The following is a 20,358-nucleotide window of genomic DNA, read 5'->3' on the forward strand; positions in this document are numbered from 1 at the left end:
TGTCATACACATCCTTTTGCCGTGCCTTCACATATCTCCGTTCAATTCTCGAGTTGCTAAATTTAAATGTGCTTTTGTAAAATAGTCTTAAAAAAACATTAAGAAACATAAACAATTTCTTGTAATGCAAGATAACGCATGCCATCACCATATAGGTACCATAGGGTGTAAAATATCTTCCCGGAGATATTTCAGAGAACGATAATTCTCTCCAAAATAATACAAAAATACTAATAAAGCCACGGCCAAAAACCTACTACTAGAGGGCAGCAAAGTTTTACTTTTTTTTCATATTTTGTATTTTCCTTACGTATGCCTCGAGTTAAATTTTGAAAATTTCTTATATCTATTTTCTTTAAAACCCTCTGCAACAAGATATCAAAATAGTCGGAAGTCATACACAGGGTTTTATGTTCCTTTGGTTCATGTAGCGTTTTATGCTTTTCACTTTTTTTAGAATACCCTATATGAAATTCTTATACCAAATTTTAACTCCTTTTTCAATTCTTTAGTTTTTTAGTGTCTAGCAGTAATCACGCGTTTTTCAATGTTCTCGTAAAATTTGCAAAAATATTTATCGATGCAAATTAAGAATGTGAAGGAAGTCATGACAAAAACAACCATCTGGCTCACTTATCAACTATCTGAAGCAATTGGTCACATTTAATCGAATTACTTAAAATCAAAATAAATCTAAACCTAACAAACTAACAAAAAAATCTAATAAAATGATAAAAACTGTTAAGTGTGCCACCCTGTATATCGAAAATAGTGCGTTTTTGCCCATAGGTTTATTAGCATTTCTTATTATTTTGCAGCGTACTATCACTCCCTGAAATATCTCTATGATATATGTTACACCTTTATCAAGACGCTAATAATACCAAGCCGTTCATTAGCTCTCAAACCAATATTACACAGACCACGAAATTAAGACGCACTATCTCGGAACCACATGGACAAATTATTTTGCAGTATATTACATGATGTTTCCACGGTTTCTATGCCATGTAGGCAACCCCATATTAACTTATCTTCTCAAAACGACCTGAGAATTCACGTTTTAATATGTATACCAGCAGCCAATCAACAAAACAGAGCGTCGTCCGGTAGTTACAAGTGCTGGTAGCCATGAGGCGAAAAATTTAAATGTCACATAATTTATTAATGTGGAAGATTTCAAGCTTAAAAAATTTCAACCATAATCAATGAGAATATTTTATTAAGTACTTTCACCATAATTTACATCCTTCAACTTTGTAACAATTCAATTAGCACTGATATAAAAATTGTATAATTGCGTATATACATATAAAATAAACCCTCCTCGATCATTTTACTCGGGCCGCACCACTAAGACTGTCCCCGACATCCTGGCATACAAAGGTTCAAATTTATCATCTCTTCCAATATCATTCCACAACAGCGTCAACGTTTTCCTCAAGTACGAATCCGACTCTTTGTCGTCCGGTAACTTGTCCACCTTCACTGTAAACAACATCAAAGCGTTTGAAACCAGCGGATTGTGTTCGTCGCAAAAGTGATGAAAAGATTGCGCGACTTTTCCAGGAACTTCTTCCAAGTGCTCGACAATCATTACTCCCGAAGTTTCCAGGGGATCCCTATACTTCGAGATTACCTTTCCGTAATCTTCAATTATTTCCAAGTTCAAAGCAGACCCGTGAATTACGATTGCGTCGTTGTCGCAGTCGGTTAAGTAACACACGGCCGCGTCTTTGACGTAATTCAGAATACGTTGCATCGTGGATTCACCTTTGTAGTTATTTTCATAGAGGAAGATGATGGTGCTTGGCTTCTGCTTATTTCGGATTTCTTCTATGTTAACACGAATCCTTCGCCAAAAGTCCTCATCTTGGTGGATAAACTTTTCCTCCATGCTTTTAAATGTATTAATCAAATTTTTTTTAATAGTTTTGTTAGGTTCTGAATTGCCCTTGGAGACCGAGTATAACAGCGTTATACTGATGATACATATAATTATAGTGGTAGCTGTAACAATGACAAAAACATATTACATAAAGATTATCCATTGAAGAGAATACATATGAAAATCAAGAAGTTGCGCTAATTTACCATCAATCAGGTCTAATTTTGTCATGAATGAGCAAATCAATGCTGCGGATTTTCTTTTCAGAAGCCTTTCCAACCGTTCCAAACATGTTAAACATTGATTTTGTAGAAAAAGCTTTGAATTTCTTCTCTAATGTTGCTACGTGAAAAAATCAAAGTCTACTTACGGGAAAACATTTTTTTAAGATATATTTTATAGGGTGCAGTCTCTGTATGGGAAATATTTTTTTCTTGTTGGAATGACTTTGACTGATTTAAATAATTTGAGTCTTGGGATATATCTGAATCATCCTCTTCTAAGATATCTGAATCATCCTCTTCTAAGATATCTGACTCATTTTTCTTCTCACAATCTTCTAAATCCTGAGATAGTAAAACCTTGTTTCTCACACTGGTCGTTACTGGAAAACCATTTAATGATTTGATGTCTCGAGGCGTTGAATAACTGAAATCACAATATTACATAGTCCTACAAATAAAGACACTAAGAAAGTGTGGAAAAAATATATTTTTTGATATGAAAATTGCTGAGCAAAGAGAAATTAGGTGCAAAAAAGAAGCTTTAGCTGCATTAAGATGTGGTTCAAATAAATAACAAATAAAAAACCTTAGATTTGGATGAAAGTCTGGAGTTCAGATACATCCCTGGCTTTTTAAAGGAGTCCTCATAATGAAATTAGAAAACTATGTTTTGACACATTTTTGAAAATCGTGAAAATTTGATAGTATTAAAGGAAATAAAAGGCAAGTAGTACTTGATATTTTTTCTCCAGTGTGTCATATAAATTCAGGTAAATTTCCAAAAAATCTATCAAGTTTTTAGCACAGTTACATTGAAGCAACTCTTGCCCAACTGACTCCACAGAATTTAGAATTTATAAATTGATGAAATGTGGTTTGTTGTTGTATGTACGTTTATAAATAAAATGTAATTCATTTTGTCTTAATTTGTTAACGAAAGTTGAACACAGGAAAGCTTTGAGTATAACCTGTATTCTATGGTTATAACAGGGCCTCATTATATGCCTGTTACCTAAAATGAGATGAGTAATTAGTATATACTTACGTTGAATATTCATGCCAATTGTTCATGTCAACACATGATATAGGGCTTTCAATAGAACTCTCATCATGAACACCCTTTCTCCCTTTAAGGCGGCACACAGTTGTTGGAGTGCTCGACGCTTCAGGCCGGTCAATTCCCTAAATATACAAATTCGTTCTTAAATATAAATTTTTTATTTATTAAGGCTAACACAGTACCATTATAGAAGGTTTGTATTATGCTACTACAAAGAAAACGCATTATCTCCTACAGAGAGAAACTATATTTGTGGAATAATAAAGGGTTTTAAAATAGATACTATCAAAATAAAAAAAAACACTTAAGAAATCACTTGAAATAACCTCAAATTCATTGACAAAAACAATATAAAAAAATTCACAGCTATCGTTGAGGTAACTAATTAAACTACAAACAAGTATAGGCCCTTGAAGACGGAGATAATGCAATGCTATAGGATTGAAGCTAATCCTTGTTTGCAAGTTTTGTTGGTTTTAAAATAGAAAAAAAGCCATAAACGATGGTGTTCTAATTAAAACTTAGTTATTTAATAGTTTTTTCTTGCAATGAATTACAAATAATTAATTTTATAAAAATGTACGGTTCGTTTTTCAATGTGCCATAAAGGATTTCATGTGGTTATAGTACGTTTTTTTTATAAATCTATAATCTATAATTTAAAAAAAAAATGTATTTTACTGGATTTGTTAGTGTAAAGTCGGTAGAATTGAATTAACATCTTCTAAATTTCATAATTTAAATTTTAAATTAGATTCTAGACGTTTCAACAACAGAAGCACCATCTTAGGCGTTGCCATATTCCCCACAATTGCTTTTACCTAGGAGCAATAAATATATCTAACATCTGTAGTGTCATAACCTCACTATTCAAGGTCAATCACATGCCATGTATCCAGTACCAAAATGTTTGGTTTCGTAATTAAAAATTAAGTTCTAAAAGACAACCTAATAATCGTTCTCAGAAAGAACATTATTGATTAATAACGTATTACAAAATGTGCCTTTGACACTTCCAATAATCAGACAATGTTAAAAATATTCCAGGTCCATTTGTGGATATGTAGGAACAATTCCGCCTCCTTACACACAATTAAAAACTGTTTGTTCAAAAAAGTAAGTGATTAAGCAGGTTTTTAGTATTGTGGGAATATTGTTATTGTGCTTTACAGCAGCATGTTAATCTTTTCGTACCCGCCAGCAGTTACGTGAACCAATCAAAGCAGAATGCGGCTGTTGAAACTGTAAACTTAACTCAGCCACTCCCAAAGACAAAGTTAAAGGTTGAGCCGGCATGGAGGCAGACACCTTCAGTCGACAGTTCAAGTATACTCCAGGAATGTTTAAAATTGTCGAAAATAAGGCTTACGAGTAAGTTTTTATCCATATTTTGTGTGTTTAGAAAGTTGTTCAAATTCAAGACTTATCATGGGTGTCCCAGAATCCTCAAGAGATACACTGGTGCTTAAATTGTGCCAAACTGTAAAGTGTATAACAATTAAGGCAACTTTCTATTATGCATTAAGCATTATATCAATCCAGCTCAAATTTAAAACTGCTATGAATTGCAAAATATTAGTCTTTAATTTTTTTGTGATTAGCATTGGTAGTTGTAACAACTATGGCAGGCTATGCTGTTGCACCTGCCCCATTCGAATGGACGACTTTTGTCTTAAGCATAGCTGGAACAGGATTCCTGTCAGGAGCTGCAAATGCCATTAACCAATTTCATGAAGTTCCCTTTGATGCCCAAATGAACAGGACTAAACAGAGAGTTTTGGTTTGTGGTAGACTGACGTAAGTATTAAGAAAATAACATAGGACTTGCAACAAAAAAACCTTATATGTTCAGACCTCTGCATTCAATAATGTTTGCTAGTGGAGCAAGTATTACTGGACTTGGAATTCTCTTTTTCGGAGTCAATAGTTTGACTGCAACATTGGGAGTCATGAATTTGCTATTGTATACATCAGTTTACACTCCATTAAAACGGGTTAGCATTTTGAATACCTGGGTAGGATCTATTGGTAAGTTTTTGTTGACTTGGAAATCAAAAAGTATCAATTCAACCTGATTGTATTAGTATCAATCAACACAATACAATGCAATTAGAAATACATATCTATTTCTGAACATCCAAGCCATGCCTAATAACTTAGTTTCTCGTTTTCTTTGCCTCTTAAAATTGAGACAATCTACGTAAATAGAATTAATTTCTTCAGTATAGTTTAAATCGGCCATAAAACATGTTTCTTGAAGATTAAAAATATGTAAAACCTCGACAACAACTTGCATAATGTTCGATTTTTAACAGTAGGCGCAATTCCTCCGTTAATGGGTTGGGCAGCCTGCGCCAATTCGTTGGGCCCCGGAGCTTTCTTAATGGCCGCTCTATTATATAGCTGGCAATTTCCCCACTTCAACGCCTTGTCATGGAACCTACGCCCGGATTATTCCAGAGCAGGATATCGGATGATGGCGGTAACTGATCCGGCTCTATGCAGGAGAGTGGCATTTCGGCACACCGTAGCCCTTCAGATATTTAGCATGGCCGCTCCGATACTGGAAACCACAAATTGGTGGTTCTTGGTAGGAGCGACGCCACTTAATGTATATTTTATTTATTTAGGTGAGTGGGTGCTTTGCAGGGTAAATATTCAAACATTTTCCTCCTTCAGGGCGACTCTAATGGGTAATGACAATGTAGAGTTCTTCTACAGATAAAGGTGGATTCACTTTTAAGAGGAAATAAGACTAAAATAACCATATTTCCTATTGGCATTTTTTTAGTGGCAATTAAAAAAAAACTGACAAATACAAAATAAAGCAGGGGCGCATCTATTATATCCAAAAATTTACTGCACCTTTAATAGCTATTAAATTTTGTTCAAAATAGATTTCAGTAATATTTCGTTCCAGCTTACCAATTTTACAAGGATTCATCAAGTGCTACATCGCGAAGGCTCTTCAAGTACTCGTTGATTCATTTACCAGTTTTAATGATGCTTTTCCTGTTGAGTAAGAAAAAATGGTTCGTTTTTGAAGATAAAATTGAAACTAGTGGCGACGCGCACACAAGTGATAATAACAGTGATGTACAAAATGTGTAAATAAAGCAAAGCTAATTGATTTTTTTTGGTGTATAATTTATTTTTTTTGTTACAAACATGTTGCCCTACTTTTAAAAAATATCATTATTAAAATTTGAATCGCATCGCTGCACGCCTCGGCGTACGATGACGTGATAGAATCACTATATCATTATACATACATATAATATTTAGGTCGCAAACCAATTGCACTATACTTTTAAAAATTCGCTATAACCTACTAAATTATAAAATCAGAAAAAAAAACACAATTCTTTAATTCCAAGCAATAATAATATAACAGTGAAACACTGTTGCAGACCAATACCACATCAGGCGTTTGAATTGAACACGATTTAAGTCTGGTAACAGACTAATTAGAAAAATATGGATCAAAATATTATTGTGACAATAATTCACACGTAAGATCGTCACTTCCTTATTATTATTATTGTTATTGAAATGTAATCTAAACAGTCGCTATATAAGCAGAAATAAAACGATATTAATATTGAATTTTTGTTAAATTAATTCAACCTAAAATAAATAATTTACTAACGCGCTTAAGTAACGTGTGTGATTCCATTAATAAACGTAGAATATAAGGAGAGGCGTGTGAATGAGTATCGGAGGGGCAAATTTTGAAAAAAAAGCAAGAAACAACGTTAATGGCAAACCATTAATTTAGTTTCCTTTCACATCAAGTTATTTTCTAGAGACCAATACTTGCACTATTTCAACGGTTCTATGACAGAAATTAGCTTGCTATTAAATTTGATTTCAACATCATTAATAATCTCGTCTTCAGAATCGCTAGTGATGTTCGCAGTATATGAAACAGTGAGATCGCTAAGTATTGAGACATTTAATTTAAATATTGGTCCGCAGATATTACGTTTCTGAGAGTCTATTTTAAACTGGATCTCCATGCTATTTTCTGTTATCTAATATATCTAATATCACCAACTGAGTTGATATCTCGTGTTCATTCCAAATTTGATAAACTAAGATGTTTGAGTTAAAGATTTGAGGTCAATTTTCAGAATTCGACACCCAATATTTCGGAAACGAAATAACTGCGACCCTGCATTTGTTCTTACTTTTTATCGTTAATTTATTCACAATATTTAGAATCACACCTTTTAAATGCGAATTTAAGTGCTAAATTAATACGTTTCCTCTCAAGAATCTCACTCAAAGAAAGGTTTCTAGTAAAACTCACTATGAATAATCGAAATAAAACCATTCTTGATACTCAGAAAAAAAACAAAATTGGCTAACCAGAAAAAAGCAATATTGGCTACTTTCAATAATATCCATACGAGAGTGCTGGATGAGAAGTTGCAACCGCATGCCGCGCAGCACGCCCACAGATTAACCATTTATTAATTTTCCTGAGAATATACAGGGCGTCTCGCGTCTTGAAGCGGCTAAAAAGAAAATGTAAAACTCTGATGGCGAGTCTTTCGCTTTCATCAGGTATAACTTAAATGCATTTCACCATAATTAACTCTCTGTATTTCTATATTATTTGTTTTGGTTTTAAGCCGGTTTTACGAAGTGCCTGGTAACTACGTGAAAAAAAGTTTATTTTCCTATATTACTATTACCAGTACACTATAAAGGTATCTTTTATAACAAAAAATCCTTTCCTCTGCTTAAATTCCTATGAAGAAGACAAATACCAATAATCATAATAATTAATGAAATTCGTAAAATAAAACGGTAACAGAATAAATAACTATTAGTAGTGGGCGCGACAGACGCTGAATTGGACTTGGTATTACAAAAAAAAGGACCAAAACGAGTCCTAACTCTAACATCCTACTTATAACTAGTAAAAGTATATGCTTTAAATAATGCTCGAAAAACATCTATTGGTGTCCTACTAATATCAGTCGTAAAGGTTTTTTAGTATTGTTATTATCATTATTGATGGTTACACGATCGCTATAATACATTATAGGCAAAGCGTTCGTGCAATGTCCTGGCGAATTGTATCGGTGGTCTAAAGGCCTCGTTAAAATATTTTCATAAATTTCGTTAATCACAGGTCATCATTAAAGTCGGAGCTGTGAGAGAAATGCATAAAGTTTCAAAGAGAAACACATCCCAAGAGTTACAGGGATAACTATATTGCCGCAACCTGTACCTTTTATCTCGGGCAAGAAAATTTTTGTTTGTCAGAAGTCTTCTTGTCGAAGATATAACGTCCGGTTAAAGCTTTAAATAAAAAAGAGCTACAAAAATCCTATCCCAAAACGTACGGTGCACAATTAGAGCAAAAAGGAAACTTATTGAAACCGAAAAAAACATAGAAACGTTGTCACTTGCTAAATTTCATGAAATCTAGAAGCAACAGTTCAAATAAAGTTAATAGAGACAATTTTTTACTTTAATATATAGTTTTAACATAAACAGAAACTTTCTTACACCATAAGGCAGAACAGACATTCTCCCCACAAACTAAATAGTGGAACAACATGGCCACATACACTCATGACATTTCAAAGCAATAAAAACTTCTTTGGTGGAGAACTCAGTTTAATGAAATTCATTTTTTTCACTCCAAGTAATCACCAATACTTGGGATCAAACTGAAAATACCCAAATGTTCCAATAACCCCTAGTTATGTGCAATGCATTATTCTCAAATTGAATTAAAAAAATTTAAAAATAATTTGATCATTTAAGATTTTTTTCTTTTAAGTATTCATAAGTTCATATGAGCTGTTTACCACATTATTGTGTTACAGAATATCATTAAAATCTTTTCGGACACCCTAAATACTGCATTCCCTCAACATTTATTATAGTTTCTTTTTTAATAAAAGCTTATTATTCGTTGTTCTCATTTCGTTACCTTATTATCGACTCCGCTTCTCAAACTTTTCAATGATGCAAATATTTCTACACCATAAATTACAAAATTCCGATAAGACCACCGATATCGCTCCTTAACTACTCGGACCTGCCCAACTCAAACTAAAATGCCATCAACCTTTCGATCTTCTACAACAAACGAAATATACGGATCTCACATCATAGCATGGGTCCAATTCAGCATCAGCGCGATCATAATAAACAATACAGATTAGATTGAATTGAACTAGAGTTGATCGCGTACTATACGTGCGACATGCCGCCGCCCCCGCCACCACTGCTCACCTCCATCATTTCGGGGCAGTTATTTTGGTGAGGGTAATTTGATCGCCGGACGATCGGAATTCCGAATTGCGTCCTTAGTGCCGAACCTCCCATAGCAGAGCTGTGTTGATGGGGTCCCCCTAAACGGCAACATTGTGCTGATGAAAAGTTACAATTAGAACAAAGCGAGCTCACCTGAAGGATTCTCGAAAGTGGTGTCCAAGAATGTAGGCACGCCGGTGTGGTGATTATGATGGGTGGAAGTGGAAGGCAAATTGGGCATGTTGAACCCGAACGGGTGTTGGCGGTAAGAAGATCCCAACAGCTTACGGGGGGAGCGCGACTTTGACACTAGTGGTTTGTACATGTCTTCTAGTATCGAGGGAGCCACGTATGTGAAACCCTACAAAGCAAGGGTTCATACACAGTGACTGTTTAGTTGTTAAAATCGAAAAGTAATACACACCTCAAAAATCATATTGACACTTTCACTTAAAAACGAATCTACAGGCGAATCTACTGGAGTCTGCTTGGTAAATTTGGGATCGAACTGAGAGACGTCGTCTTCACTTGACTGAAACACAAAAAAATTGACTAATGCATAATATACAGAAGACGGCGATTACCTTATCTAGGTAAAACAATTTTTATCTCGAATTCATTGTGCCTATTTCAACCCTGTACCCTGCAAAGCCACCCTCTCAAATATTTTAAATGGTAAAGGGAGTTAAGTGATACAGAATTTCAAAAGGCGTTACATTCTTTACATTTTGGTACCTCGTTTGTTACATTCGATCGTTGAGTTAAGTTAGGCGTTTTTGGTCATTTTAAAATAATTTTTTCTATTTGTGTTTTGATGGTCTCGAAACTAAAATTTTTTATTCAAATGCGTTTCACGATTAGGAAATTGTTGTAATAAAAGAAATTTAACATCAAAAGAAAAGATGCATTAATTCTTGGGGCAAATGTTTAGCAAATTACAAAATTTTCTCAGTCCTTAATAATGTGCCATTTTGATAAATTTTGATATAATTTTATTTAGATTGTGTTCGGTTGAGAACGGGTAAAAATCACACGTTCGCCGAGTATCACATTTGGAAAGAGCCCAAATTGAATAGGAATAAAAGTTGCGACGATTCAAAAGACAAAAAGTCATAGGCGGACGTGAGACCAGGCAGTGTGGTGCGTTCCGTGTCGAAAATAAATAGTAATTGAAATCTCTTGTGCAAATGGCCGTTGAATAACAATTTTTGCTGAGTGCGGTAACACTTTAGATTATTTATATCTGCATTTATATGATCTTCCACAAGCATATATACGCTGTATATTTTTTGATTTCATGTATCATTTCCATGGCCAAGCCAATGAGCTGTACGCTCGCAAAAAAAGAGTATAAAGTCATTTCAATATTTGAAGGCCATTGCATCGTTGTTATCGTTCCGTTGTGACTCGCACTTTTTCCAAAGGCAGATTGTAAAGTTTTTTTTTGTACGTTTTCGTACCGATATCGATCCTTAGATGATTCAGCCAAATGGTAGTGCAGCAAGCAAGGTATTCGAAATACGGAAAAAACTAATTGTCGAGCTAATTCTAAATGAAAGTTGTTTGGCAACATCCTTTTTAGTTTTCGATAAACAGCATCAATTTGGTTTCTAATTTTTGCAATTTTGGGTGCCGTAAATGAAGGTTCGATAAGTAGCTTAATAAGACCCCACGACTTCAACGGTGGTATCAACGGTTAACATAGGTTCAACATTTTTAATCGTAATTTAGGTAATTAAATACAACGTTCTTGTGCTTTGAGTGTCAACTGTTTGCGTCTCTGGTTTAAGCCGAAATTATTTGTCAATTTTAGCTCTTCCAGAGGCAACTCTAACGATTTCCAAATGTTTTAAAAATGTCGAATACATTATCTACAAACGTGTTAATAAGAATTACAAATTCTAGACAATTCGATGGAGAAGCCAACGTCGTTGCACGATAGCGGCAAGATGCTTTTGGCCATTGTTCATAAAAGAATTAGTTTTATTAGATCACATTTATCATTCAACCCTTCAAGTTGTTAACTTCTAGCAGTTTGAGGCAGAATGTTACAGTTGAGAGTAGCTCCATCTTTATTATTTATGTATATCAATTATGAACACGACGTGTAAAATTCTATACTAGTATTGTTTGTGAAAAACCTTACTTCTTTTTCAATCAAATTCTTTTTGTCCTAGAAAATGTATTTTTTATTCAGTCGGGATATGTTTGCATAATGAAACTACTGCCTTGAATTCGCAATTTCTTCCTAATTCACTAAATCTGGAAACATCGCATGTATCGTTTCTAGTGCCGATCAGCTAGCTGTACGTTTACAAAAGGCAGGTCGTACCGATATCACTTTGCAGGTGATTCACTCGAATGTTAGCGCAGTGATAACGTATTTTTAATGCGCGCTGCACTAATAATTGGCACAATCGGGTTTTCTTTTATTCTAAAGACTCGTAAGATACACCGTTAGTGTATCTATGACTTAGTGAGTGAAACTGGGAGGCGTTTAACTGTCATTTTGTGAGTTAATGTGGTCGTTACTCTTGAACTTCTGCCTCACGCTTTTGCTCGGGGGTGAGTTACGATTGTTGTTTCTTATGATTTACGGTTAATTACAGTTAGTTAAGTCGAATGTAACATAACTATAACGTAAATGAGGTACCAAAATATACTTTTTCCATTGTCCAAAACTACCCGTTGCGCGGAGCGCTTCGAAGATCGAAAAGCTAAATGCTTTTATAACAAAAATGTGGTGTTTTGTTAACAGTCCAATATTTTAATTTGCTAGATTGTTACAAATTAAAATGCAAAATCACCTGATTTTTCATTACTAAGAATCAGACTTTTACTCATAAACTTTACTTAAAACAACAACGTGAATTAAGGCAATAATTAAACATCTTTTTATCAACTTTTTAACCTTCGAATTTACATTTAATACATAAATGTATACTTACCACACAAGGCTTGTACGGCGGTTCTATCCTCTTATTTAAGACATCTTCCCAGTTGATGTGCTTGAAAAAGAGGTGTTTTTTGATAGCTTTAGCATCATCCGGCGGGGCCCCTAATCGATCTTGTGGTTTTTTCTTTAATAATCGCCTCAAGATGTCTTTCATATCGGTGGTCATGTATTGCGGAAAAGTCAATTTCCCGCGTAAGATCAGCTCAATAGTGGCCTTGCGACTGCCGCCGTGGAACGGAGGCTTTAAGAAAAAGAAAGAAAAAGTTCTACTTAACATTCTGTGCACAACACCTAAGTTTTTGCCGAATCGTTAATTATTAGGACTCTACACGTTTGCGCAATACAAAATAAACGTGCAACTTACCGCCCCTGTTGTCATGTCGTACAACAATGCTCCTAACGACCACCAATCTGCTGATTTCCCATGTCCCTGCCGTAGAATAATCTCTGGTGCCCTATCAAACAAATTTAATAAATTAAATCAAGATTCTTTTACAAGCACCTTGCACTGCTTACATATATTCGATGGTGCCACAGAACGTTAACGTCCTGGTATTGTCTTGTATGTGTTCTTTTGATAGACCGAAATCCGTCAGTTTCACGTGACCTTCATGGTCTAGCAAAATGTTTTCGGGTTTCAGATCCCGGTAGATAATTCCTAAGCTGTGCAAATGTTCTAGGGCGAGGATGATTTCAGCTAAATAAAAGCTGAAATTGCCGACCGGTAGTTGAGCATTTTGGTTCGGGCCAATTTTTGGGCATACTCAAGACTTACGCGGAACAGTCTTCCATGAAAATGCCCTCGTTTTCTAAATGCGTGAACAATTCGCCCCCGTTCAGGTACTCGAGAACTAGGTACAATTTTCCCCCCGTTTGGAAGGCATAGTTTAACTGCACAATGAATGGATGCTGAAAATGTGGTACAGACTTAAATAACATAACCCCTATTTAACGTGACTAAATACAATGCTCACTTTACAATTTGACTAAATTTTTCCTTTAATATCAATTATATAAATTGCAATAACAATATTACCATAAAGCTTGTAATATAAATGGATATTTTAATTCTAGTGGATTATTTATCGCCACTTGCGAAATTTGAATTTCGCGTAGATTTTGTAAGTGGTAACAATCTGTTGATTTACAGTAGACTGAAAATTGCCCTGTAGATCAACTAAAAATAGACTTAAGAGTTTTTGACTTAGAAAATACTTTTAAAAAACTCTCGTATTTATGAAATAGATATAGTCTGGCGTTCTCTATTTTATCCACTTGCAATTTAAAATTAAATTAAAATTGGTCAAATTGCAACATTTACAACAAAAAAATTTATGTTTATTCCACATGCAAAAAATTGATCAGCAAATTAACCGATTGTGCGATACATACATAAAAATTACTCACCATAACGCTTTCTAAAATATTCCTTTCGGCCTTGGTATGGGAGACATCCTTTTGGTTTCTAACTATGGATGCCTTTCGCAGCACTTTCATAGCAAAAATCTGTCCGGAATCGGTACCAGTGCGTTTTCGGCATTGAAACACCTTGCCATAACCACCTTTCCCCAACACTTTAAGTAGATCGAAGTCTTTGGGCGACATTCGTTCTTGTGTGGGGTTGACACTGGCCTCGTTTATTTCTAGGGTGTCGAAATCCCCATCGGTTAGACTAGAAATTATTATTCTAATTAAAACCTTGGATTTTATATGTGAACTATGAGTAAAATAATTCAGAAATAATGTATCATTTTCTATGCATTTATTATGAAAATATGGATGAAAGACCCTATGAATTTGATGACACATCTTACCGAATTCAAGCGATTTAGTTAGGAACTGAGTTAACCGCACTTGAAATTTTAAAATAATTATGTGTTTCAGTTACTGACTAAAAAAAGTGCATATCAAAATACAGTAAAAATGACATCACTTTGTATATAGAATTATATTGAAATGCAGAAAATTAAAAGAAATAAAAATTAAATTAAAAGTCTCTTAAAGCTTTCAGGAACTGAACATTTTGAAACCTATTGTATTGGACATTTATTACTAGTTATGGCTTAATCAGAAGTTAATGGAAGATAACTATTTGACATACTTCTGTAATTAAGAGAGACACTTTGACTGATGGTTACACTAGACTATGTGTTATTGGCATGCAGCTCAACACAGATTAAAGAGGCCATAATTGCCCATATGATGAAAAAAATAGATAAAAATATAATATTGAAAATCCAGAATAATTCCTGAACAGAAATTGTAATTCTAATGCTCCTATTAATAAAACAAATTGCGACCCACATCATTCCCTTCCCTCATCTATCATTCTATTTCCAATGTATACATAAACATGGCAGAATTATTAGGGAAATGAACATGTCTTGACATAAAAAGCGATCTTACGATATCATATTGATAACCATTGTTTGAACAAAATATTCACTTTGCTACTGACATCGAAATTAAAACGTATAACGGGAAATAATCATATTTACTTGTATGCAAGCCATTTTCCATATTTTAATAATTTTTAAATTCTGTTCATGAACAAAAGCCTTTTTAAAAATACAATTTAAACAATTAAAATTTGGATCTATTTAATCTATAAGTAGGCTTAAGATAAGTGTAAATAGGTAACTCCTTGATATCATTTCTAGTAAGTAGATATTTAGCCAATAATGCTGTATTAATTGATTGAAGGTTTTTAAATTCATTGTACAAGTAAAATAACCCATATATAATAGTAATACTATTGTTTGAAATTAACGTTACTTTAAAAACTCCTTCATTCTCTGAAAAATTGAACGAAATGTAAAAACAATTAAGTTGGTTATAGCAAAATTGAAGAGCTATATAAAAGTGCACATTATATATAATTAAAGGAAAGGCTTAATCATGATTAGAATAATTGGAAATTCATAGAAATACTTACTCTATAACTTCATTAGGATTAGGGTTCTCATTAATGGCTCCCTGAAATGGAAATAGAATAATTAGTATCACACATAACTATTAGAAACCAACATTTCATAACAAAGAAAACAATGGACTACCAAATATTTCAATTTAGGCTCGGTCTCAAGTTGCTTTCAAAGCCTAAATATCCTCCACAATTTTTCATATATATGATTCACAATCAAAAATGGTTTTGGTAAAACTAATTTTTAAAGTAATCATTGATTTATTCCTTAGAGTTGGTAATGTAAATTGTGACTTCTATGTCACAATTTAAATTATATCATAATTTTTATATTTTTCCAGATACCAATGATTAGTTCAGGGTTATAGCTGCACTGGTAGCCCCTGAGGATTTAATACAATCACATGAAATTCTATGGTCAAGTTTCGTTATTGATTAGGTACTAGCTGTGTAGACCTCACAGTTAATTTTTTTATTATTAGATACTATATATTATTATATATAGTATATAGCCTCCTCAGAAAATGTCTGTAATACTATTGTGAGTTCTTTTTAGCTCTTCTCAGATTGACAGGAAGAATAGACAGTTCATGAAATCTCTATAAATTGCCCTTTTTGTGTGTCTTAACAAAGATGTTCATTGTGAATTACTTCATATCCTACAATTTTTTATGTGATTGTCATTAGCATCATTCCCAATTTTATGATTTACAATTATATTGAAAAAATGGAAATCCTTTAGTTGAATAACACATAGATATCATCTGGTGTTTAGCAGTTCTCTTCGTTGGTTGAAATAGGCACAGCAGTAGAAATAAAAAGTAGTGAAATAGCATGGAATAACAGCTTTCAATAATAGAAACAGTGAAGGTTTGTAAATAAATGCTTGTAATTCTGCACATTTATTTTTTAAAGAGCATGAACCAGAAACAAAGAATTATGAGCAGCATAAAAACCAATATTTATCAATTCAATTTTCTGGTTCACTTAAACTAACTATAGTTAAGTGTATAGGTAACAGTAACTTACAATATATTTTTATATAATATTGTTCATTTAACACACTTATTGTTCACAACAGTTCTAGTTCATAAAGCCCAGCTTGTGTCTGGCACCTTCGTGTATTTATCCTTTAATGTGCCCATATCATACCAGGCTTAATTTACACTGAAATATGCAGACAAGATAGCACATGATAATTGAGCATAAGAGTGAATGTGTTAAGACACTAGTTAATTTAATAAAATTATAAGAATGAAATGAAATTTTCTAAGATCTGATGATACATATGGTTAAGTAAGACAAAACCAAATCTAGGCATCCTTTTATCTATTATAGTATTATTATTACACAAGTTCCATGCAAATAGTTATTTATCTGAGGTATTCACATTAAGAATGGCCTAAATAAAAATAGTTCACACTGTCCTAAACTACTTAAAAATTATAAAATGTATCACTAATAGAGTAGAAATTGATGAAAGAAGATATCAAGGATAAATTGGAAAAGTGGGAGAATGTGATTTAAAAATGCTATAAAACAGCCTCTTTATTGAATTAATAACCTTGCGTGTGCTACTTCACTTAATAATACATAAATATTGAGGGCAATCTGTCTTCCATCAATGAAAATTCAGCGATATCTGCAAAAAATGCAAGAAAACGACTGTTTACCTCCGTGATCTCGATCTCATTGTCTGAATCGGAAGACAATTCCACTGTTTCAACGTCGTGCAACTCGATATCAAATACAGTGGCCATTATTTAGATTTTGGTGTAGTTTAACGCATTTATATTATTAATCACACACACTTCTTGATCCGAAATCAGGAATTTAAAGCGTGATTTCCTCTCGATCTTACGAAACGACACATTCAACACGACACTACCAAATGAGGTTAGATTTAAAGGTTTTTAAAACGTCGTCTGTCAAACACTAAAATGACACTGGTTACCGTAAAATGACGTTTGCGGATTAGTGATGGGAGCCAGGTTTTTGTTTAGGGTAGTTCGAGCACTTAGAACAACGATTAACCACTCCAGTTGCTCGTTTATTGAACCTAGGATTTCATGAAAAACTGTAGGCTCGTAATTGTTAGAAGAGCAGCATACGCGTTCTAATGAATAACGAATAGGAGGTTTTTGTAGAGCTTTCTTTAATATTTAGGTACTAGGAACTGCCAATTTCTACTCTGGTCCAATTTGTTTAATGAGTATGAATAAGGAAGGCATGCGTGTAAAAATGTGCAAGTCAAGTGGTATATACACCGGTGTGATAATCTGTTTAGGTTGGGTATTCTGTGTATTGATGTAAGTGCTTTGGGGCTCCTCAAAGGATTGCGTCAGCATTGAACTTGCCTTGCAAATGCTGACGTAGTCTTTTTTCTAATAAAATTACCTGAAGACTTCTCTTATTAGAAACACCGTAGGAAGGAGTAGCAGCGTTTCATCCATTTTAAATAAACCAAATGTTTAAACTATTCTCTCTCTCTCGGTTATTCTTCTAGGAAACTTTCCTTTGCCACAAAAGTGCCAGTGGCCACACTGCTTTTGTTTCAAGCGAGTAGTGTGGGATTCATACCAGGCACTACACCTTGTGTGGTCGATTGCGTTGCAGACGCGAGCTTGCTTAAGTGGGGCGCCTACCCGCTTAAGGCCATTTCATATTAAAGCAACGCTTATACTATACTTAAGCAAACCTCAAAATTTAATGCATTGAACAAGAATGAGTGTATTCATACTCAAATAAGCGGCATGGCCTCATGGAGTCAACTGAAAGTTGATGTCATTTGATTATGATCATTAGAGAAAGTCTCTCTCTACTTACGACATAAAACGGAATTAAAACACCTCGGGTCTTGGACACTTCACTCTTCGCTAGGCTGTACCCCTGATGTCTCAAATATAATGAAAAATAACGCTTTTTGATGTGTCAACACCTTAGCAAAAGCACATCAATCCCTTTGTTGCTTTCCTGACTGGTCTAAGTTGGAGTAAAATAATCTATGGCCTGTAAATGCTATAAATAGTAGTGGCCAAAAGTAGATAGACAAACAGAATTTTTCAATCATTTTTTCGATTGATTGTTGTTGAATTGCTGAATATTTCCTATGAATGTATGTGAGTTGTGACAAAACATGTTATAACAAATATTAAACAAATGTTGATAAAGTTACTTTATTGTCAATAAAAAAATAAATCTTTGTAATTCACCTGATCAATGTTTCACTCGGGTGGACGAATTCACATTATTCACGAGCGGTAACCTGAATTCTGCTCTGTGTACGGAACTTCTTCTGCCATATCGGGATATTAACGAACGAAACAAAATTAGATAATGCTGAATATTATGGGATTACTGTAATCGCGTATACATTTGTCGCCTACCTACCAAGAACTTGGATACAATCGTCCTTCTCTAACTCTCGATACCTCCCTCCCCCTTCTCCCTTTTCCCTTCTCAATCGCACGCTACCCCCCCTCTTCGTCCCTCCCCACTCAACCCTGATTGATGTTCTCACCTGTACTAGGCGCAAACCCAACTCCAAGTCATTAAAATTCCATGAATTAAGCTACATAATAAAAGAACTCCCATTACATGCCAGTTTGAACATCATCTGTGACCAACAAAATTTTGGAGTAAACGTAATTCTATAACGCTCAATACGGAAGCTGAAATTACCACTATACTCGTTGCCAGTTGCCGCTTTAAAGCAGAGATTACAAATAAGAAATTGTACGAGAAAATTGGACCTACGTCAAAGACTGGGCTAGACTGTCAAACACACTGCCTAAAAAGAATGCGGGTTTGATGCGACCATTGAGGGCGGCTAATCAACCGTGCGGATTAAGGGCGGGATTATTTTCAACCCTTGGTTTAATCTCGATATACACATCTGGTACTTTATCTACATCTGAGGCGTAAACAGACGCTCTATGGCAGTATTATACACTGTTAAATCGATTTTGTCACAAACACAATGTGGGTGGGATGAATTCGATATACCTACTTATTCGATAAATGGTGGATATCAATATAGCTGGTTTATTGGAGCATATGCACCCAGAGTGTCCGCAAAACGAATACAGGGTGTTTCGGAATAAATCTGTCAATTGCCTTCTGTAGGTTTCTGTGCCCGAAATAAGAAATGAACTTCATACCAATTTGGCTTTGTTTTCGCTCCTGTCTGAAATACAGGGTGATAATTTTTTTAAAATTTTGTAGTTAGATAAATAGCTGTTTAATTTCACCACTAGAGCCCCGTTGATGTGCCCCTGAACACTTTAAACGACAAATGTGATGCGCCACTGCTTAAAACAAAAAATATTAATTTTCTCAATGTTTCATATTTCTGGGAAAAAACAGCGGCTCGAATATTTTTCATAATCCCCATTTTTTTTATGGGAAAAATAAAACACGACAATCTGCAACTGAGAAATCGCATAATACTTTCGTTTAACACGATAAAAATTACTCTACAAATAATTTTTTTTTTCACATAGAGTGCGATAATATGCGAACAAGGGCCGAGACGTTCGTTCTTGCAGGCTGAGAGCGTTTTCCACGCCTTGTTTAAATGTTCTTTCATAAGCAATCTAATATCACTAATATAGTCTTCTAGTTTTAATGTTGATATACATAGTTAGCAAATCATGTTTTTGTTGTGTGAATATGATTTTCAAAAAGATATATATTTTAAAAAGCAGAAATATGCATAGAATTTTTTCAGAAAAATTTTAGCTACCCATTGATGCGTCACAAGAAGGGTGTTCCCCTCTAATAATTTTAATTTGAGGAGCATGGGGGTGAGAAGGAACCCATGAGTAGCAACACATCCATTTATGGATCGCTCAAGGTAGCCCCAAAAAAATAAAGGTTTACGTGTTTTTGCAAATTTATTACACTGCAATAGTTTTTGAGATTTTTTGCTTAGTCAGTTTTAAAAGAACCACCCTATATAATAAAAACCAGGAGGGTACCAAGGGCTATGGTAAGTCTGCCTTCAAACCCTCGTTCTTTTCCCTAAAA

The 20,358-nt window shown here is 34.2% G+C and overlaps 3 protein-coding genes across 6 annotated transcripts; 1 reads left to right on the top strand and 2 right to left on the bottom strand.

Moving 5' to 3' along the window:
- Positions 1-1,205: 1,205 nt before the first annotated feature.
- Positions 1,206-19,772, bottom strand: TORIP (Torsin interacting protein). Of its 2 annotated transcripts, none has more exons than XM_066299744.1 (5): positions 19,762-19,772; positions 3,355-3,475; positions 3,158-3,294; positions 2,259-2,536; positions 1,206-2,010 (listed from the first exon to the last, which is right to left on the bottom strand). In XM_066299744.1, exons 2-5 carry the CDS (start codon positions 3,355-3,357, stop codon positions 1,337-1,339), a joined length of 1,092 nt encoding a protein of 363 aa, XP_066155841.1. In that variant the 5' UTR covers positions 3,358-3,475; positions 19,762-19,772; the 3' UTR covers positions 1,206-1,336. The 2 variants fall into 2 exon arrangements, with proteins under 2 accessions (XP_066155841.1, XP_066155840.1); XM_066299743.1 differs by lacking the exon at positions 19,762-19,772 and adding an exon at positions 5,929-5,938 and having other exon boundaries at positions 3,355-3,487.
- Positions 4,030-6,307, top strand: Cox10 (Cytochrome c oxidase assembly factor 10). Of its 3 annotated transcripts, none has more exons than XM_066299741.1 (6): positions 4,030-4,288; positions 4,348-4,543; positions 4,774-4,969; positions 5,025-5,200; positions 5,488-5,802; positions 6,093-6,307. In XM_066299741.1, exons 1-6 carry the CDS (start codon positions 4,202-4,204, stop codon positions 6,281-6,283), a joined length of 1,161 nt encoding a protein of 386 aa, XP_066155838.1. In that variant the 5' UTR covers positions 4,030-4,201; the 3' UTR covers positions 6,284-6,307. The 3 variants fall into 3 exon arrangements, with proteins under 3 accessions (XP_066155838.1, XP_066155837.1, XP_066155839.1); XM_066299740.1 differs by having other exon boundaries at positions 4,031-4,288; positions 4,345-4,543; XM_066299742.1 differs by having other exon boundaries at positions 4,031-4,288; positions 4,345-4,543; positions 4,801-4,969.
- S6k (Ribosomal protein S6 kinase) lies at positions 6,091-17,240 on the bottom strand. Its single transcript, XM_066299739.1, has 10 exons — positions 17,004-17,240; positions 15,343-15,383; positions 13,815-14,079; positions 13,183-13,316; positions 12,924-13,115; positions 12,772-12,862; positions 12,400-12,648; positions 9,876-9,983; positions 9,605-9,812; positions 6,091-9,549 (listed from the first exon to the last, which is right to left on the bottom strand). Exons 1-10 carry the CDS (start codon positions 17,088-17,090, stop codon positions 9,389-9,391), a joined length of 1,536 nt encoding a protein of 511 aa, XP_066155836.1. The 5' UTR covers positions 17,091-17,240; the 3' UTR covers positions 6,091-9,388.
- Positions 19,773-20,358: the final 586 nt, after the last annotated feature.

The sequence above is a fragment of the Euwallacea fornicatus genome, chromosome 34 (assembly GCF_040115645.1).
Source record: "Euwallacea fornicatus isolate EFF26 chromosome 34, ASM4011564v1, whole genome shotgun sequence".
In the NCBI taxonomy this organism is placed as follows: Eukaryota; Metazoa; Arthropoda; class Insecta; order Coleoptera; family Curculionidae; genus Euwallacea; species Euwallacea fornicatus.

Excerpts from the sequence above, each read along its gene's own strand:
- S6k (XM_066299739.1), bottom strand. The coding sequence starts at position 17,090 with ATGGCCACTGTATTTGATATCGAGTTGCACGACGTTGAAACAGTGGAA. Across the intron at positions 13,317-13,814 it reads ATATTTTAGAAAGCGTTATG|CATCCATTCATTGTGCAGTT; the intron begins GTGAGTAATTTT and ends CCACATTTTCAG. Across the intron at positions 12,863-12,923 it reads TGTGGCACCATCGAATATAT|GGCACCAGAGATTATTCTAC; the intron begins GTAAGCAGTGCA and ends TTTGTTTGATAG.
- TORIP (XM_066299744.1), bottom strand. Across the intron at positions 2,537-3,157 it reads AATTGGCATGAATATTCAAC|TTATTCAACGCCTCGAGACA; the intron begins GTAAGTATATAC and ends TTGTGATTTCAG. Across the intron at positions 2,011-2,258 it reads TCTTAAAAAAATGTTTTCCC|CTACCACTATAATTATATGT; the intron begins GTAAGTAGACTT and ends TCATTGTTACAG.
- Cox10 (XM_066299740.1), top strand. The coding sequence starts at position 4,202 with ATGTTAAAAATATTCCAGGTCCATTTGTGGATATGTAGGAACAATTCC. Across the intron at positions 4,544-4,773 it reads GTCGAAAATAAGGCTTACGA|CATTGGTAGTTGTAACAACT; the intron begins GTAAGTTTTTAT and ends TTTTGTGATTAG. Across the intron at positions 5,201-5,487 it reads TACCTGGGTAGGATCTATTG|TAGGCGCAATTCCTCCGTTA; the intron begins GTAAGTTTTTGT and ends GATTTTTAACAG.